Source organism: Mus pahari, chromosome 15 (genome assembly GCF_900095145.1).
Source record: "Mus pahari chromosome 15, PAHARI_EIJ_v1.1, whole genome shotgun sequence".
Taxonomy (NCBI): domain Eukaryota; kingdom Metazoa; phylum Chordata; class Mammalia; order Rodentia; family Muridae; genus Mus; species Mus pahari.
In genome coordinates, this window is record NC_034604.1 from 76,938,150 (window position 1) to 76,958,625 (window position 20,476).

At 46.3% G+C, this 20,476-nt stretch overlaps 1 protein-coding gene across 3 annotated transcripts in view; it reads right to left on the bottom strand.

The window, feature by feature from the left end:
- Positions 1-4,180: 4,180 nt before the first annotated feature.
- The window catches only part of Znf407 (zinc finger protein 407), a 403,561-nt gene continuing 387,265 nt past the window's right edge, over positions 4,181-20,476 (bottom strand). For all 3 annotated transcript variants that reach the window (XM_029547225.1, XM_029547226.1, XM_021214705.2), the window contains one exon: positions 4,181-6,565. In XM_029547225.1, coding sequence (XP_029403085.1) covers positions 5,226-6,565 — 1,340 coding nt within the window. In that variant the 3' untranslated portion in view covers positions 4,181-5,225. The remainder of the gene's footprint in view (positions 6,566-20,476) is intronic.

Sequence of the window (20,476 nt, forward strand, 5' to 3'; positions counted from 1 at the left end):
TGGAAACAGTTCAGGAACTGTGGCCCGGACTCTGAAAAATAAAGGTAGGGAGGGAACACAGTCTGGTAGGTTCTTACATTTGAGATAGGAAAGTCAGTCTCTGAAGGAGCAACCCCAGAGAGGGTGACTGCTTGGTGACTAAGCTGTTGTGAGCACATCCCATGCCCTAGACATTTTCATGGCTGAAAAACCGTAGCCTGTGCAACCAGTGTGAATCCTCCACTGTCACCAAAAATGACACAGTTCCTAGCAGTACGATAGGAAAACTATGTCTTGCAGTGGGTCACGTGTGACAAATGGTGTCGAGGCATCTTGTAACTTCAGGAACTACGCAGGGCAAAGCTGAATCAGGATCAAGCCATGGGCTGCATCTCCTGCTGGACTGTGGCCAGTTGCTGTGAGCACTGCAGAGGCTACAGAGAACAGGTACTAAGATGTCCTCAGTGCTCTGCAGGAGCCAGGCCACTGGCTGGACGAGTGTCACCCAGAGAAACTTTCACTAACCTGGTATCCAGCTCGGGAATGGAGAGTAGGGTCCTTCCTCTGTGTTGGTTTTAAAACCCCCACTTAACAGGTCACTTGAGGAGTGATGTGACAAGTGGGGGACACCTGGCCATGGGAGGGCCCAGATGCTTGTGTTTATCCTGGCTGTAAATCATCTTTTGGTGATGGTGAAGGTCATGTTGAAATTAGGTCACTTTAAAAGAATTTACTAAAAGGCATTGCACATGCAGGCCATAGAGGAAGCATATGGTTCTTTGCTGGAGATATGAGGCTTGATTTATTGAACTTTGGGAATGGTCTTTGTGACCACACTGTAGGGCTAACAAACTCTGGCCCTCCACAGCCATTTCTGGGCAAGTTTCTCAGTTTACAGGGCATCCATACCAACTGCAGGAAAAGAAACCAGAAACCTGGCCTGGGGGAAGGGCTCAGCTCTGGAAAGCAGCAGGGCATTGTCTCAGCTCCCTTCTCAGGCAGGAGATCTCTAGGACCTCCTACTTCATTGGCTTTACAAACCAAGGACCTAAGAGAAACAGGATTATCTCAGTAACTCCTTGAGGATTACAATGGCACCCTGTGTTTTGTAATTGTTGAATAGGCACTGGTCCTCACCCCCAAATTCCATATGCCAATCCTTCTCCCTCTCAGGGAACCCTGGGAGCCATGACAACAGAGGTAAAGCTAAAGCTTATTATACCCTCATTTCTTTAATTCTGTTTTAAAGACATTACCGCAAAGCTTACTTTTTCTTGTTTGGCTGGAAGTGGCCTTTCTGGACAAAGTCAATGCCTCAATTCTTCATGGAGCTGTCCTCTGGCCCTTCTGAGTTTCCACAGCCAGTAGGGGCTTTCGGCCTTCCCATCACAGATATAGCCAAGAAAGTGGGCAGTGCTGCCTCGGGCACAGACACAAACACCCCCAACTAGATTGACGGCCCTTCCCAGGCAGCTCCTCTGCCCTTTCTTTATCTCCAGTTATAAAAGCAGTGCCAGGTTTTCTCGTCAGCCACAGCCATGTCTCCAAATGGCTTTTCAGTGTCAGGCCCATCAGGAAATTAACTCATCAAGCAGTGACAGCTGCTAATTTTTCCCCTTCCATGTCAGATGGATCGCCCGCTGGAGCTAATCATGAATCACCCATCCCTGATTAGAAGGTGCTTCCGAAACGTATAACTGCCACCCCAGCTAACTTTTTCTCCATGTAAAATGATATCACCCTAGAGGAGTAGAAAACGAATTGTATTCTCCAACATGACGGAACAGGAGAAGGCTGCTTAAGTTACCTGGCACCCTCTTATATTATGGCTAATACTATACAGTGAGAGAGAGACAGGCACTTTCTCTGCTGTGCTAACTGAATGGCCTTTCCTGCTCCTTAGTCCTGGTTGACTCAATTCCCTGCTTAGACCATCCTATCTTTTTTCTCCAAGAAACAAGTGTGATGGAGGTGGGATTTTTCTAGATGCCATTTTCTAGATTCTGGGTAGTGGGAACTGGGTCAGGATCCTCACAGAAACTGGTTGGGGCTAGGCCACTAGAGTCTTGGCTGTATTCTAGCTGGAGATGGAGCCAACATGGAGTAAGCTTCACTCTCCTTCTTTTAGCTCTTTGCAATTCCTTTGCTTGTGTAAACTTCCATCTAATGCACCTACAGTCCTTTGAGGACCTCCTTTTAAGAACCCCCGGTTAGAAAGATGGCTGCTAATTGGCTAAGATTCCCCACTAACATTATCTGGCAGACCTGGAAATCTAATTGGGCTCGTCATCGTCTGTCTACCTCGGGTATCAATGCTGTCTGGTCAGCTTAGCCTGAGTCCCCTGATGTCACAATTTTCTCTATAGAAAATTTCCATCCTCACAGCCAGCCCAGCTCTTCCTATGCTTCAGAACTGAGCTCAGTTTGATCCTGAGATTTCTTTTCTTTCCTGAAAGTACCTTGGATAATCTGTGACTGCTTTCTGGCTACAGTTCTTCATGTACTTTCAGCTAGTCAGTTGACAGGATTCCCAAAGCCATATATATGCACCCAGTCTTAGTACTTGTACTTAAAATACTTGGTCCTTCACAGGAAACCAGCATGAGAAAGCCCCAATCAATGCCTGCACCAGGCTGTTTGGTTTACTTTGGGGCAAGGACATGTAACAGTGAATACTGCTCAACTCTCAGGGAGGGCTGAGGCCTCTCACAAAGGTGATCATGTGAGTCAAATCACAGCACCACACTAAAATGACCATTTGTGACAGGAAGTTCTATGTCTAGAAATGGCCATTTTGCTTTGTGATGATCCCCCAACCTACCAACAGCAAACACTGCTCAACTTTCAGCATGGAAGCTAAGATCTAAGCCATATCTATATGCTATGCTGACTTGAAAATCAGTCTTCCTGGCATGCAGATATCCTTGGGGCTGGATCATTCAATTGGCTGTAGCTTAATATAAACATTGTCTTCTGGGGTTACAATCTCTACGCAAAACGTCATTGGCTGGGCTTTTACTTCTTTAAAATTGTCACATTTTCTCAATAAAAAAAAAAAAAAAAAAAGAAAGAAAGAAAGAAAAGAAAGAAAGAAACCTTAAGGAAAACTGTGAGCTCGCCATGTCGTCTTTATAGACAGTCCGTGCTGCAATGAATGTCCTTTGCTCGCAAACCCTGCCATGCCTCATTATTCTGAGGCACACATTTGTGTATGTGCCTCTTAAACTCCCTCACATTCCAATAGTTGCGTAATGAGAGAGAAAAGAGAGGTAACATTAACCTAGCTCTATAGGTAATTACAGGATACAGTGGCTTGGAGAAGCCTTCGAAATCTTTCTGAGTCTACGAACCCCTTCTGTACTTTCTTTCTTTTTTTTTTTTTTTTTTTTTTTATGCAAAGACCTGCTCTTTTCATCGAGAATACAATGTGATTGCTGGTTTGACACTGCAGGCTACACTGGTTTTATGAAGGATTAAATGCCACCTGAGACATATTTATCCTAAATAAATCACACACGGTAAACTACAGCGTGTCAGTGTCAGCGCCCTGGACTGTAGCGGAAAGGTTAGCCATACAGGGCTCTGCAGAGGCAGGAATTAGCATTGTGCCTCAGGACCGCAGGGCCGTGCGCGCCAACAGGAGAGGTGATCAAGAAGAAATATCTCCACTGAAAAACACCCCACCCCCTTTTTTAACATGTATGAGGAGCTTGGAGAGGGCCATCACTTTGTAAAGGTCACCTCTATCCTGATAACAAACGGGAGTTGATCCTGTCACTGTTTGGCAAAGACACTGTTTAAGAGGAGCTGAGTAGCCCTGCCATTTTTAGGAAGCAGGAACAGTCACACTTAGCTAATTGACTCAGCGTCAAAGCTCAAGTTTTACCTTTTCTTATCTTTTGCTGGAAGGGTAGGTGGACGGAGGGAGCTGGCCCTGGAGTGGACACAGCTCAAGGCAAAGCAACCAGGAGGCCAGAGGCCATTCTCCCATGCTTCCTCCCGTCGCCTTAGGAAGGGATTTAAATGAAATCATCCTGACAGAGTCCGGCTTCCTGTTCAGAACCATGATAGACCGTGCCCGAGTTATCTGCCAAACACTGATGCACTGTCATTGGGCGGCAGCTGTCGTCTACTATATACGAAAGTGGTTAGAGCAGAGGGGGGACTTCCTTGGCAGGCTGGCACTTAGTACATCACCACCTTTAGTTTAACGCTATAATTTTATTTCAAAGAAAACAACAAGAACAATTTTGCCTTTGAGGAATGGGGCTATTTTACAATTTTGAAAACAAAACAAAAAGAGCAATGGAATCAAGAAAGATCACCAGAACAACACCCTGCATCCTGCACTTACCGTGCCGGGGGAAGAGGGCAACGGGTGGGCGTCCATTGTAACATTCAATGTCAGCCTCCCCATACTCTGAAAGTCACAGAAAAATCCTGCAGAAGCGATACTGATACAAACAAATATTTCATATAAAAAGCAATGAATGATATTTTTCATAGTAGACATTTCATGTACAGACAAAATGAATTTTATGGTATGAAATGAATTCAGAATGAGAATTAATTAATTGTTTCAACCCAGGTGGACTGTAACTGAATAAAATTTTCAAGACTTTTCTCATGAAAAGATGAAAGGTTACTCAACGGCCACGGCAAAGGAATCCCCTAACATATTTGCAGAGAGGAAATTTATAAAATGAACTAACGGCTTCCTTTGGTCTGGGAACACCATTACCTTAAACTTAAAAAAACAATAAAAACAATGTAATGTGTTCACTGCTTCAAGATGTCATCTTGGTAGCTCCGATTTTTAATCGGCTGTGGGAGGAGATGGCAGAGCTGTGTGCACCAAAGCAGGCACAGAGGGCTGAGGCTAGCGACATTTCCTATTTCCCATAGGGGACACCATCTTTTGATGACTAAACAGGGAACTTATATGGGAGAAAACCGAGGGAAAACTGCTTCTCCCCACAGTGGTACTTGAGGGGCAAGGCTGTCAGCAGAGGGCCCAGTGACCAGCTCTATGGCACAGGTTCATCCGGCCTACCCCGTCCCAGGAGGCTGCTGGGCAGCCAAGGTGTAGGCTTGGCTTGCTGCCCTCCTCAGGTGCCTTGCCTTCTTAGTGGCTGGTGTTACCCCTGCCTGAAGGGCTGGTTCAGCACACCTCTCAAGTAAACATGACGAAGTCCAGTGGCCTCGGGGTGGCGCAGACTGCCCGGTGCCCTGCATGGAGGCCCGCTTCATGCTTCTTGGAGCTCACTGTTTTCTCTTTGGCTCTGGACCACTGTAGCTGCTGGGGATCCGTCCTGGGTATAGATGACCATGCTTGTCAACTGTTCCGTGCTGCTGGCACCCACAGCCTCAGCACTGAGTGCAGCCCCGGCCTGTAGCATCTCTGGAGAGCTAGCTGTCTCTATCACAGTGTGGGAATAAACCCCCGTGTCCTCCTGTACACCTGGAGGCAACTCCGTCACAATGTAATGAGTGGCGCCCTCGGGGAAGCTGCTGTCGGACTCTTGGACCATGGCTTGAACCAGCTCTTCTGTTACAATGATCTGAGAGATCTCTCCTTCTGACTCTACCAGGTCCATGTGCTCGGCTGGCACGCGCAGGCCATGGGTCTCAGCCTCCTGCATGATGAACTGGGAGCCTTCTCCGGCCACCATGTGGACGGCGCCCTCCTCATTCACAATGACTTGAGTAACGCCATCCTTTATCAGCTGGCTAGCTGCAGCTGTGTCACACACAGCAAACTGGAGGACTCCCTGAACCATCTTCTTGAAGGCCACCTGGGCTCGTTCCTGAGACGTGATGATGGCTGAGGGGCGGACAACCTGGGTCAGTACTTCCATGGCTGCTGGACTCCCCTCAACATCTTGGAACAGCTGAGCCTCCGTGGCCTCCGCCTTGGCATGGGCATGGGCCGCTTCCTGGCTGGGCAGCTGGATCAGCATGTCCTTGTGGCTGGGCCGACCCTTTTCCTCATGTCCCGCTCTGCTCTCCACCTCTCCCAACTCAGTGACAGCACACAGCAGTGCGTCTAAGGCTGAGGAGTTGTCAGATGGAGGGACTCCAGCCTCAGAGAGACTTAAGATTTCCTGCTTGGTGACCTGCTGTATGACAGCAGCACCTGGACTGAGGGCCTCATCCACACTGTGGCTTTCCATGGAACCCCCCATGACAACCACCTGGGTGGCTCCGTCTGCCAACTGCTCGGGGAGGATGGGTCCAGACACCACACTGCCCACATGCGACCCGTTTTGACTTGTGGCAATGACCTGACCATGTTCTGTGATGTGCACCACCCTGGCCACTTGGCCAGCCATCGCCAGTGTCTGCAGTGTGGCCGCAGCAGTCTCTTCCACAGAGGCATCCAGGGCAAACTCGCCGTCATAGCCCTGGATGATGATGACCTGCTGGACCTGCTCAGGGGATGCAGCCTGTCTCTTGCTGCTCCTCAAGGACTTCTCCTTGACAGGCGACTCCTCCGCCAGGGTGGCTGCAGTGAAGGGGCTGTCTGTCTCCACAAAGGTGGCTCCTTGTCCTTTCAGGCGGCACTCATAGGACTTGGACACGATGCCTGCGGAAGACAGGAACCAGTTAGAGTGTGGAAAGAGAACTTCAAAGGTCAACTTAGCTCTCTGCAGCTGCTCTGCAGCCTCAGGAACAGATGTGTGGCCCTCTCTGCAGAGGCCAAGGAGTCTGCATGAGACTCATCAGGAGGCTGCTCACTCATGTGTACCTTTAAAGGCTACAGTGTATGAGATATACTCCTCCCCATAGCCACGGGACGTTTGAACAAACCTCACTCTTTGCAGTATTGCTGGTGCGTAGGGTCCTGAGGTGAAATACACACAGCTCCTTCCGTGTGATGCTTAACACTGTCAACTTGACAGCATCTCCAATTACCTACAGCCAAACCTCTGGGCACGCCTCTGAAGGACTGTCTGAATGAAGTTAGCCTCTGAGCATGTCTGTGAGGGGTTATTAAGTCAAGGTAACAGAGGTAGAAAGCACCTTAACTGCAGGAGGCACCATTCCAGGGGCTAGGGACCTAGACTGGGCAATAAGGAGGAGGTGAATTGAGTGTTTCCTGGCAGCACCCGCATGTGGCCAGAGGCTACACGCTCTGACGCCATGCCTTTCCTGCCAAGAGGGACCGAGTCTTCTTTAAGTTGTTTCTTGTCAGGCATTGTGTCACAGCAGTGAGAAAACCCCTGCACTTGGTCCCTCTCATGTCCAACAGCAAGGACAAAAAGGAAAGCCAGCAGTAGGATCTTTTAACCCAAAGGAAAACCTTTTCTTAAGGTACAAATATCAATAAAGATAATGAAAGCTTTACACATTAAGTTAAAAAGTGTGTTACCAACAAATGCAGCTCTAAGAGTTCATGGCAACAAATATTTACTGAACCAAAGTGAGAGGTAGGCCAGTGTGGCTATGGTGAGCCCTGTAGGCTGAGCACTGTGCTAGGTTCAGGCCCAGAAAGACAAACAAAAGGCCTGGGCACTTCGAGTCTGGAACCAGGTCTCTCAGAGTAGGCCTAAAGGGCAGACTCTGAGGGCCTAGGTAACAGCTCATCCCACCTGATCAGTTCAGGTGCCCGGCATGGAAGAGGAGATGCAGGCAGCAGAGCTTTATCTGCTGACATTACCACAGCGGCTCAGACACCGTGGAAGGCAGAGGACAAGCACAGCTGCCGAGATGAACAAATCACATACTCGGCTATAGGAAAGTATGGAGGGGAAGGACCTGCCGGAGAACCATGAGCTGGGCCTTCAAGGATAGGGAGACCTAGATGGTAAGGCGGAGCTGTGCTGAGAGCAGAGCACAGGTTCCTGGGCATACTCACATGCTCCATGCTACAGCACTGTGGCTAGACACCTGTTGAATGCTTTTAAACAGACAGACGAGAACTGTGACACAGGGCAGCAGAGCGAGTGTTTCCATGTCAACCTCAAGTTCCTCCTAGTGAGAGCACGGCGGCTCTTCTGAAAACATAGCAAGGCCCCTGGGTGTGGGCAGTGCTGACAAAGAGTGAGATGGTTCGGCTCTCTGGTGGGATGAGGAGTGGACAAGACAGGGGGTGAGTGGGGAGGCGTAAGACACGGGACCCTAACAACCACTTGGCCTGAGACAGTAGGTGCAGCTTCTGCCCTGTCAGTCTCCCAGTCATTCCAATTTCAGCTCAGACTCTGGTTTCAGGGCCACGAGCTGTCTGCCCAGGAAGTCAGGGTGTATGATGGATGTGGGGCGCACACGTGTACACCTTCATGACCTCATCTCCAAGTCCGTAACTCAACACGGTAAGAAGTGATGGGAACCGTCTGCTGTTCCCATAGAGAACGGAGGACTCTGGTTAGGGTTCCTGTTTTCTCCACCTCCCCTCACACCTGTGTCTAACACTCCCTCCATCAGCAGCACCTGCATCTCTGACACAACTCTGTTACACTCTCAGTGAACTGTGCAGAGTTTATTTATTTTCTTATGTGCTTTATTCTTCTTATGAAGAGGTGCAAGGGAGACAGGATCAAGACTTGAAGCTCATTATTTATTGCTGGCATCCCTTAAAAACAGTAATTTTGCTCACCACCTTGATGGTGTGCTCAGAGGGTTCAAGGCCAAGTTAATCCTGAGCACAGGCCCCAACAGGGCCTTTGGGTAGGAACAGTGGTCCTGGATGTGTAAGTATTCATGAGCTGTTTTTGTCTTTGTTGGAGAACTCTCTTGGCTGTGGGTCTCAGAAGGTTTACTGGAGTTGCGTCAACAGAGCAGCTCTACTCCCAGAAGCTCCTCACTTCATAGCCACAGCATACTGTGACAGGAAGGTGCTGTTCAGACTGGTGCAGTAGGAGAGAGGGGACACGGGGAGACAGGACTATGACAGCTAAAGGTCAACTCAGCTTCCCCACAAGGGTCCTCGAAGTCCATGAGTCTCACCCAAACAACACTGCCCCTTGCTCTCAGTCACCCCCACAGTGAGAACGGAGCACTGTGAGGACCACTACGTCAGGCTGCTGGGAGATGGGAGTTTCCAGGTGTGCCTCTCGGGGTTTTGTACACCCTACAGGAGTCTGAAGGGCTCTGCATGGGAGCCTGCTTGTGCTTGTGAGCTTCTGATGCCTCATCCTGTCTTCCTCCAACTTTTCAAAACACAAAGCCTCTCATTTGCCTAGACTAGTGCAGTGCATTGCTCTACAGACACAGGAGTCTGGGTGATAAGGGTGAGAGTGGTTAGTCTGAGGATGCTAAGAAACAGCTCAAGCATGAGCAGGTCTGCATGAGTGGGTCTCCATGAGCAGGCCTCCATGAGCAAGTCTCCATGAAGGTCTCCATGGCTTCACCTATGCTCATGTTGTCATTTCATCTTTCACCTGTCCTCAATTTTCTTCTCTGAGAGGTTAGACTGCGCCAGTCTCTGAAGAGATCCAACACTGAGAAGCTCCACAAACCTGACTGCATCTGTGACAGGGTTTGAGTGGGCCTGGCTCCTGGTCAGTCCGTCTGTCTGTCATCCACTGGGTCCTCTAGCTCATTGCCTGGGTCTGTCGGGCTCCCTTCTGCTATGCATGCAATGTCCTAACCCAGCTCTAAGTTTCCCGCCTAGAATGCAGTATTTTGCTTGCCTTCCTTAATTCTGATTTGGATTTGTGTCTGCTCATCCTGATTTCAAGGTCATATACAGTGTAATTCACAGACTGCTTCATTCAACTGGCCCTGCCCCCAATAATTACAAAAAAAGAGATTATTGCCTTTACAATAAAAATCAGGAGAAACCATACAAGTTGGGGGAAATGAGAAAAATATTATTCTTAGAAGGCAAGAAAGACCACTTGCTTGGGCCCCAGCAATCCCACCACTCACTAGAAAACTGAAGGAAAATGCCTTGGGTACAGAATGATCCTTTGAATCCCTTGCAGCATTGATAATTATGATTGCGAACTACTTGCTCAGTTCATTAGAATCCAGAGATGGGCTAAGCTACTTCCAAACCATTAAAGTAAACTGTGTGGGTAAATACGGCTGTCAGCTGGTTCTGTGATGAAGTTTAATGCCACCAACATCTTAACCTCCGGCAGTGCGGCCCCAGCCAGTCCATCACAGTTCATAAATGTGAGTGCAGGTCCGTCTTTTGATTCAGCAATTTAATAACTTCGAGTGCTGTCAGTACTGCTTTGAAAAATAGCACCTATAAAATGTAACAGCCTCAATCAGATTGAAAAAGATTCACCCATTGAAGATTCTTCCATTTCAACCATAATGAATTAATGTGGAGCGATGCAGAAGTTCAAGTGTCATTTAAACGAATGTGAATCTCTACTGTAACTTTGAATTCCAGAATGTGATGGGCACACGAGCTCTTTCTAGCGAAAATGGACTGTGAAGCTCGCCAGTGCAGATGGCCACGTGGAGTGGCACTGCTGGACAGGGGGCAGTCTTCAGGTTTGATCCCAGATGCCTTGCTATGGCTGTAACTTCAGCAAGCATGCAGATCTTTAATGGTCTGTGGATGCCTGGCTAGCATTTGTGCTGTACTTATTTTTAAGATGTACTGTTGGATTTCAGAGCAATGCCTAGTAGGGCAAACAGTCATGTGCAGAAGTTGGGAGTGGAGTTAACAGGCAGCCTTGTTCATGGTTATGAGACCTTTCTTGCTTATCTGCTCCCATGAGTAGAGATACATCTCATGTCTAAACACTAAGAAGAGTTACTAAGCTCAGATGGTAATAAAGGGGGCTCTTTTTTTTTTTTTTTTTTTTTTTTTTTTGCTTGAGACCTGTTTTCAATGAAGTGATTTTGGGGCTATACCTGGCTTCGGTAGAACACAGCAATGAAATCGTTGACCTTTCTGGAAGAGTGTGCTCCAAAGATGGAGACAATGGGTAAGTTGTGAAGACTCGTGGTCCCCGAGCCACACTGGGGTCTGCCCCTCTGTCAGGCTCTGGGCAGCTGTGGAGGCACTGTGCACCTGACTCCTTTCTTTGTGTGAGAGCTGGGCTGTGGTTACTGTCATCATTTTCCCCCCACAGAATAAATACCTTATGCTTTTGTTAAGCTTACATTTAATTAAAATGTACAGAATTTGTGCAGTAAACTCAAATGAAACAAATAAAACAAGGGCCCCCTCTCTTGAAGGCATACGTTGTGAATGAAAAATGTCATTACAGACTAAAAAATTTTGCAGTAAACAGGGCCTACAGAGAGAAGTTTCCCCTGTAATGACATCCATAAAATACACAAATGGCACTTTTAGTACCATCCTGAATATGGCATTTTCTGTGCTCTACACACAATCTAAATGGTTTGATCATAGAGCATAATACTCCATTGGGTTTATAGAACAATCAATGTTCCATAAAATGATGTATTTATCCAATAGTAGGCTCAGCAGTTACTGGTCTATGACATTGTAGGACACAGGCTTGGGCTCCTCTCAGCACACATGCTGGCTGTAAAACTTATCTAACACCACTTCAACAACTTCATCTCATCTGTGGCAAGTAATTTGTGGAAGCCTCAGCCTGGTTCAAAAAAAAACTTGTAATAAAAATTCATAGAATTTTCAGGAGAACGAAGGCTGCTGACAATAGAAAGGTCACATTGTGTCTGCACTCAGGGGTCAAAGGTTGTTGGTGGTTCTAAAGCTGAAAGTAGATTTCATGCATCGTGTAGCAGATAAAGATGGCATTAAAAAGACGTGTCATGGGGTGAGGTGCCTGATGCTGGCGAGAGCGGTGTTAATATCCTATGTAAACCACTCTGCAGCTATGAGCCAGCATTTATGTCACACTCGGAGCCTCCCCTGAACAGTACTAAATGTTTATCTGGTGCTCGGGCGCACTGCAGATTCTGTAGTTTAGAGTCTGTGTTTTGGTTAAACCACTAAAGCCTGAAAATGCTGGGCTGTTTCACTGTCATAATTAAAGCACCTTGAATATGAAGCGATCCAAAAAATAATACTTTTCATATAAAAACTTGGGGCACACATGACATTCTGATTCTTAAGCCATGTATAATTTTTCCTGACTTTCATTTTAAGATGTAATTTTAAAAAGAATGTTAAAAAATCATACTTAATGTCTATTAAAATGAAACAATATTAACAGATTATGCTAATAAATTAGAGCCATATTTTAATGTCACAAAAGCTTATAAGTTTCTCAAGTGAAAGCAGGAAAAATGACAAATTAAAATTCAGTGAAATATAACCTTTTAGAAGTTTAAAGCAGAGAATACATTATTCTCACAATAGCAGCCAGCAATAGTTTAGCCAGTCAAATCGATGTCGATAATTGCTCTGTAATTTATTCATCTTAAAGACAGCAACCATCCCTGGCATCGTGCGGGTGCCCGCTTCCAACCCGGATTAACGAGCGAGTGCTTCCCAGGCGGCCCAGTCCAGCCTACATGTGCAAGAGCCTTGTCTCTGCACGGCTTCTCACACCACAAATATGTAGGGGAACCCTCAAATTCTTGTCAGAAAACCCAGGCCCAGACTGTAGGACTTGACTAGGATTAAAAACAGAGCATGCGTTGGAGTAATAGTGACAGAGCCAGGTGGGGAGAAACCTGCTGGCCAGCATGGGGTGGTCAGTATCTCATGCCTATTACCTCAGAGTTAGAAAGATACACTCTGCCAGGCTGTTAAAGTTCACACAGGAATTAGAAACAGGCGGGATATCTGTGATACAGAGTGAAGAATTAATTTAGCTTTTTATGTACTTGTTTACATGGCCATTGGAGCAGCAGGGCTTGTGTCGGGCACAGGATTGGACCTAAAATGAGCCCCAGTGACGTGGCTCACGTCAGCTGTGTTAGGTGAACCACAGCAGTGACTATATTCTCCTTACATCAGACATAAGCACACGCAGGCACAACCTGAAGAACTACAGTTTGATGAAGGTCTCTGCTTCCCAAGAGATGAGAAAAATTATTGTCCTGTAAGAAATTAGCTCAAGTTAAGCCACTGAAAAGCTCTTCAGATATAAGCTCAAATATCACACTCTGCAGATGCGCCGTGTGAGTTTCCGTGAAGGGCACACACAATGGACCAGGACAAGCATTCAGGGCACCACTCGGTTTAACTCCTTTCCCTTAAGTCCATCAGCATCACACTTCCTGCTGGTGATGACAGAGATGATTATGAATGACCTCTGAAAAGAACTCTAAGATATCCAGAAAAAAATGAAGAATAAATTTTATCTCAGGTTGGAGATATATACTTGTTCAGGTTTCTAACTTTACCAAGAATAGTCTCTGTGGGCCTAGGTACTTCCATGGGCACCGAAGGGTGACAAAGAATAAAAGACAATATTTTACCTTTAAGGAAATTCTGTATTAGATCAGACCCTTAGGTATATATTATCATTTTCATGCATGAAGCTATGGCAGTACTGGGAGCTGGGCACACAAATCTTACTCAGCGAGGTGAGAGCGCAGCCTCTGAGGTTATCTTGCCAGGCTTCGGGGGTGAGAGAGACAGCAGTTAACTGTTTCTCTGCTGAGCAGACTCTATAAGCTCATCCATATGTCATGGAATACCAACTATATAACTTTGGAAATTCCACTCATGTGAGAGAAATAGTGTCGAGTTTCACACAGTGATAAAATGGTACTTTAAAGCTAGTCTGTAAGGTGCTCTGATCTTGTCATTCACTCATGGATGGCACAAGTGTCTTAAGTCCATTCGAACAAGCCAAGGGAGAGGTAGAGCCTCCTGCAAGGGAGGAGTCCGGGCAGCCATCAGCCAGTGGAGGGAGAGGTAGAGGGGGAGTCCATGCTTGCCCCTGTACTGGCACTTTTCGCATTCTAGACATGATTTTGGGTACGTGGGGCCAGGAGTCTGGTCTGTGCTGAGGGTTCTCACGTCTCCGTCCTGTGCAGCCGGGTGGGGACATGAACTATTGGGGGCTAAGGCTCACCTCTTCCTGCATACCTGACACCACCTGGGTCAACTTCTCGCCAGAAGCTCAGGACAGGAGGCCCAGCACTTTCCTTCCTTCTCCACAGGAAGCCAGAGGCTTGAAGAAGAGTTGCAGATGCCAGGCCCCCAGTGGGGAGAGTCCTGAAGACCTGCAAGCTCTTCAGGTAGATAACACTCATCTGCTCACTGTGAGCCTGCCCGGCTTTGACTTCACTTAACTAGTACAGGCATTCTTTCTGCTTTATGAAATCAGGAAATTAAGAAGCCCAAACGACCTTTTCTGAAATGTCCTCTGACAGTTTATAAATGCTCAGTACAGATAACACAACATCGGGAGACAAGGTCTATTTTTCAAAAGTTGTACGCATTACACATACCTTAAAATTATGTAAATACAAAGCTTAGCCAGTGTCGCTGGAGGGCACGCCTCTCACAGGCTGACTCCAGAGGCTAACAAAGCAGATTCCTTGTCCCCTTTGTTTCTGGGCAAACCCTAAGAGAAGATCACACTCACTCTCTTAGTTGAGACCCCATCTCCTCCATATTACAGCCATGCTATCTTTCCTGAGGAAATGAGAGGACGCAGACATTTGTCTTCATTGCAGACACTTTTGCATGAAGGTAAAAGCAAACCGCTTCCTGGCCACAGCACAGAGGCACCATTAAAATCAAATTTACAGTAAACAGAACCTACAGCTGGGGTAAAACACTAACTGTTAGTATTTTAATTATCTGCAAAGCTCTTGGAGGTCGAACATCTGCTCCTAGCCAAATGACAGCAGCTGCTTGTGTACACTTAAGACAATGCGGGCTTCTTCCTTACATCTTAAAGTGAGTCATATGGTCTTGGCACATGGCTGCTTTTTCTGTTGATCTGGCAGGGTAAGGAGACTGTCATGTCTTGTGGAGGACAGTCCTGCCAAGCCTGATTCCACCACAGGGAGGACATCCCAGACTAGGAAGAATCCCTGGTCCTGTGAAGTGAACATATTAGAGACAGGGCTGGGCCCCATGTGACCTGCTATGGCTGACAAGACTGTTGATGCAGAGGCAGGAGAGGCTGGACACTGTGCTGCAGGACTCTATGTGACCGGCACCAGTCCCTTCTGACATCAACCTGGGTGGCTGAGGGGCAGCTCAGTGCTATGTTTACCTTGGGTAAGGCCCATGCTGTTCCTTTGGCCTCGTCCATACATTGTCATGGGTTGGGTCAGGACTGGCAGGTGCTGCCAAGGTCAACATGGAAAATTTAACAGTTAGCTTTCAGCCAGTGGATGCTGAAACCTTTACTTTGTCTTTTTTTTTTTTTTTTTTTTTTTAAACAGCCTATTATGCTTCCTTCCGACTTAAAAAACTAATCACAAAATATCTGTGCCTTGGGTCCTAAAGAATACACACACACACACACACACACACACACACACACACACACACACACATATGTGTGTATTTTATTAATATATATATTAAACACACACATATGGTAATAAAATATGAAGTTGATTTAAAAAATTCAAATAACAAACCATGAAGCTTAAACTTTGAAATGAGAGGAGGCTACTTCTCTCTAAAATTTAAGATGTTTATATGACTGGTTCCATCCGAGATATATAAAGTGCATGCATGCAATCAAGGACACACAAACACTGTCAGGAACACACACCAGCACAAACACAGCCATACTGAGGGACCTGCTGGGTCTTCAGATTTCACTCTACTCCTCCTGCTCCCCATACAGAAGCCTTGTACACACCCATCAAAGGTGCCAACGGAAAGTATGGGCATCAGACAGGAAATAAGCCTCTGTACCCAGAGACAGATCCTCTATAGCAGGCGGAGGGAGTGGAAGTCTTACCAGAGCTTCAGCCACACCTCACTCCTTTCTTCCTGTACAGCTGTTTAAAAAGCAGGGCAGCAGGAGCTGTAGTGGCTCAGTGGCACACCAGTGCCCACCTTGTGCCACCCCAGAGCCCCAACAAGTGCTGTTGTTACATTATTTTTGTATTTTCCCCATAAATATGGAGAACAATGTTGTTGATGCATTATTCCACCTAACTAACTGACGGGAAACAAGCCACATCATTGCCCATTCTGAGATCTTAAAGGGAGACATCTGGGAGAAGGAGGAACACCCTGGGAAAGGCGAGTGCACACAGTGTGGCCATCAGCATGGGAAAGGCGAGTGCACACAGTGTGGCCATCAGCATGAGAAAGGTGAGTGCACACAGTGTGGCCATCAGCTGACATCTAGCATCCCCTACTTAAACATGGAAGAACAGATACAACACTGGTGTTATGCTGCACATTTATCACCACCATGGAAGGATCTGGGCTCCAGGAATATCACACTAAAATCTGTACGTAAGAGAATATTTAAGTCTTTCTCAGGTGCACATTCCTTTAACTTGAAAGTGACCTATCACCCATGGAGAGACTTGCTTGGGCAATGCCTACAAAGACAGAGGGGTGGATGGTATGTGAAGTGGTACAGTCAGTCACCCTCACAATGAAAAATACTCAGTCTAAAGGCCTCCATGTTGCAGGTGAAGGTGCAATGGAGGAACCACAGGCGAGGAACCATGGTGACCAGGAGACCGAGGAGAGTCGACGCCGAGTTCTATGCACATGTGCTGGACCTTTGGAAAGCAGAAGCAGTGATAAAACAGGCAGGCAATGCAAGGTCAATGCCAAGTGCAGAAAGACAAGAGGTTTTGAACTGTGGGGTGAGAATGTCTAGACAGCACTTCTGAGGCCTAAGTTCTTAGAACCCTTGGGTCCATACAGCCTTTGCAGAGGAAGCCAAGTCTCAGGTGGAGTCCTGACTAACACCGGGATTACTTCCTCAGTGTCCAAGGGTGACTTGCATGGGGTGGGTAGAGTGGGAGCTTTGGTAATAGAGAAGCCCATGAAGTCACCAGCTCAGGGTGCTGATTAAACAACAGTGCTGTGACTTGAGACCAGCACATCATGGAAGTTTAGAAGATGTAGGTAGTGGTCTCACCCACATGTGCATTTAGTGCATCAGAAAGCAGTCTGGTGTTTGAGAAGGACTGTCTTTCCTTGTGTAGTGGCTGTGATCACACCCGGTTCTTCCTGGAGCAAATCCCATGGTCCCACAAGCCTAGAATGATTTGTGGATGTTATGAATCTTCCTGACCATCATAAAGGTACAGTGCCTGGTAGGCTTCCTTGGACACCAGAGGCAGGATGCCCTATGTCTAAGAAATTGGGTGACAGTCAGCTTTAAGTAGAGCCCAGAGCATGATAGTGCTCAGGAGCAGACCAGGGTGGTGGTGGTATGAGGAACTCTGTCTTTTGGGTTCCTTTCTGTTCTGGTGAGGGAATACAGAACTCCAGTGTAAACTACAATGCTATTCTCCTGGACTCTGGAACTAGACCGCAATGAAAAGTTTTAGAGAAACTTTTCTACCCGTGACAGACACTGCTCAGTGGTTACAGCACACCATTTCCCTTGTGACTTGAGTTCTTATGAACTTGCTATAATCCACAGCTGCCTGCTATGAGTGGATTCTACTGGGATCACCAATTATGAATTAGTAAGACCTTGGAATGGGCCATCATCTTATAGAAAGCACTTCTGGGATCTGGCTGGAGCCTGTGTAAGTTGCTTGAGTTGTATGCGGCCACACTGCACCCATTAGCAGACATGCAAAGTCAGGGATTTAAAAAGGATCTAAGAAAGATTTCTTTAAAAGGCCAAGCATGCACTCTCTTTGAACAAAACTACAAAGTCACCTACAGAGCTATGAGGGTAAAATTCTCTCTCTGAACACAAGAGTTGGACACGGAAAGATCAGAGTCATGAAGAAAGATTATTTTTTATTTAGATTTCACTAACACAGGAAAGAACACTAAACAATGCAAGACATTCAGTAGAGTTCAAAGCCAGTAATGAAACAAAGAGGTTTTTAGTAAATTCTAAGTTAACCAGTAATACTGTTCTTCAATTTTAATATGCTTAGGTTTTACTTTCATTTATATTAATAATTTAAATTTCCCTGGATCAATAATCATCTTAACTACTTAACAAACACTGATATTGACAGTTTAGTATATCAACAAGTCAAATACGGACTATAAAAATCTTTGGTGTGTAAGGAATTAATAATCTATTAGAGCGAATGATGCCTCATTGTCTAGAGAGGAAACCCTGCAGCTTGAAGGATGAGTAAGGTCTTTTTCTAGGCAGTCCTAAGCAGTGGAGAAAGCCTTGTATTATTCTAAGCTCATGGCAGCCCTGGAATCAGTTTGCCTGGGAAGAAAGGTTGTGGCTTTGGGGTGGAGGGGGGTGGGGAGGAGGCAGGAACAGAGTGAAGAGGTAGGTGTTGTTTGCTTATGCAATACTGAGGGAGGAACTTGAACTTAGGAATGGTCATAGGAAGGACTGGGAAGTGAAGGGAACTGCTGGAGGTACTATGTCCCCTCTAGTGAACCACTGAAGGATGAGACTGAACGCTGAAGCTCTCCTAGCTGTGAGGGCAAGAGAGGAAAAGATCAAGAGCACTTCAGTTTGCCTGCCATCTGGAAGCTCCCATCCCCCTTACTCTGTTGTGTTGACTTATCCTTTAGTTCTGAGTGCTCCCCCCTCCCCCGCACTTCTAGACCAAGTTCTCAGCACAAAGGTTTCTTTGCCTCAGATGGACAGAGGGTGGGGATAAGAGACAAAGACAAGAGAAAGAAGAAGAAGGAAGAGGAGGAGGAGGAGGAGAGGTACAGGTAGAAGGGGCAAGGGAGCAAGGGAGAGGAGCAGGGTATTTGTCTGTGGCCCACAGGCAAGTGGTGGTTTATGAAAGTACCCCCCACCCCCTTAGGATGAGGTGTTTAACTGGGCTCAATAATTAGTTGAGTCAAAGGGGATTTCTGATTGCTAGATCTTGGTAGCCAGCCTCAGGAGGAGGAAGTAGCCAAATAAGGAATGGACTCTGGGGGCTAGGTTTAGGGGTGTAATCTAACCATGGCCAGAGTTCTTTCACCACTACCCTCAAGTATAAATTCCGCAAGAGAAGAAACCTGGATTGTTCTGCAAGTACTTGGCACAGTGTGGCACACTGCATTTTTCTAGTTATCGGCTCAACAGAGGACACTGGGATGACCCTAGGGTACTAGGAAGTCAAGTCATGGGTCATGCATGGGGCATAAGAAGACAGTGAGGACCAATTTGATGCTAAAAGGAGGCCAGGAAGATGGAGACTAGATTCTGGGAGGCTCCTGTACTATTAGAAAGACCACAACATCAATCATTCAAAGGAGGGTCCTGCTGGGAAGGACAGGGGCAGGGTAAGCACCAGGTACCACAGAGGAGGCAGGCCTTCTACCACTGCAGACAAACCACCATGGGGACAGTATGGTATCACTCCTGCTCTGGCCACTGGCCTTTATCACACATGGTCAGTGAATGGTTTAATTCATTCACACATGTCCAGTTTTACACAGATCAGAAGACAGGCAATTGATTAGTGGTTTCATTAGCAGAAGCAAATGAGGGGTTGTGAAGGTAAAATAATATTCTCCAAATTGTGGGAATTTTCCTGTTTACTTTTACTTCTGTTCACTGCTATAGGATGTCAAGCATCCTGCTGAACAAAAAAATGCTCTGTTCTTTCTTGGAGTAGCAAGGCAATCAGAATGACAGTGCTGAATTAATTCCTCATTTGCTGGCTGAAAGAAACTCAAAGTAGAATCGCCAAAGGGCAACCCAGAGAGTGACAGTATGTACCTCAGCTTTTCTGTGTCCATTTGATTGCTGTGTGTGCATGTCTGCAGTACCCGTGAGAGCCTACAGTTATCTTACTCAATTTACACAGTGCTGGGGCAGCTATAGTAGGAACCAGGGTTGGAAAGTATTAAGATATCTGAAAATTTTACAAATTCCAAGAAGTATTGCAGATAATATATACAATAAAGGAAGAACATGCCTCCCAGGAAAGCCTCTATCACAGAAGCTTGCCTAACAAAGCTGTCACATGACACCAGGTTGCAAGATGGAACCTTAGGTGTCCCAGTAGTTGCTCTTCACTTGGAAGTACCTTTATTTTGGTGTGCAGAGAAACTTTTGTGTTCTGGTTTTCACTTGACATCCATTGGCTAGAATAATGCTGGCTCAAAATCTGTCCTGCTAGTAACGGGACCACCACGCCATCACCTAGCCATGCACAGCAAGTTTCCCCTTAATAATATATAAATACCCAGTTCATCCCTACAACTATAATGTGGCTCAACATGCTAGTTTTAGTTCTCTATTATGTCTGCTTATTATAATCAAATTTTTGTTTTATTGTGTACTTTTTAAGAATTTATATATAGAAGCAGTATTATACATATTTTACAAGATATACCACAATTTAGTTTGAATTTTGGATATATTATTCCTAAAGAACACATATTTTTCTCTTCAAAAATATTTCCAACCTACTGAGAACCTGTTTATTTGGCTCAATGAAACTCTGCATGAATTTGAGAAGAGCAGACGCCAGGGTAAACTGGGGGACAGATGATCCCCGCAGGCCATAGCTCACGACTGTCCGGAGACACACACACACACACACA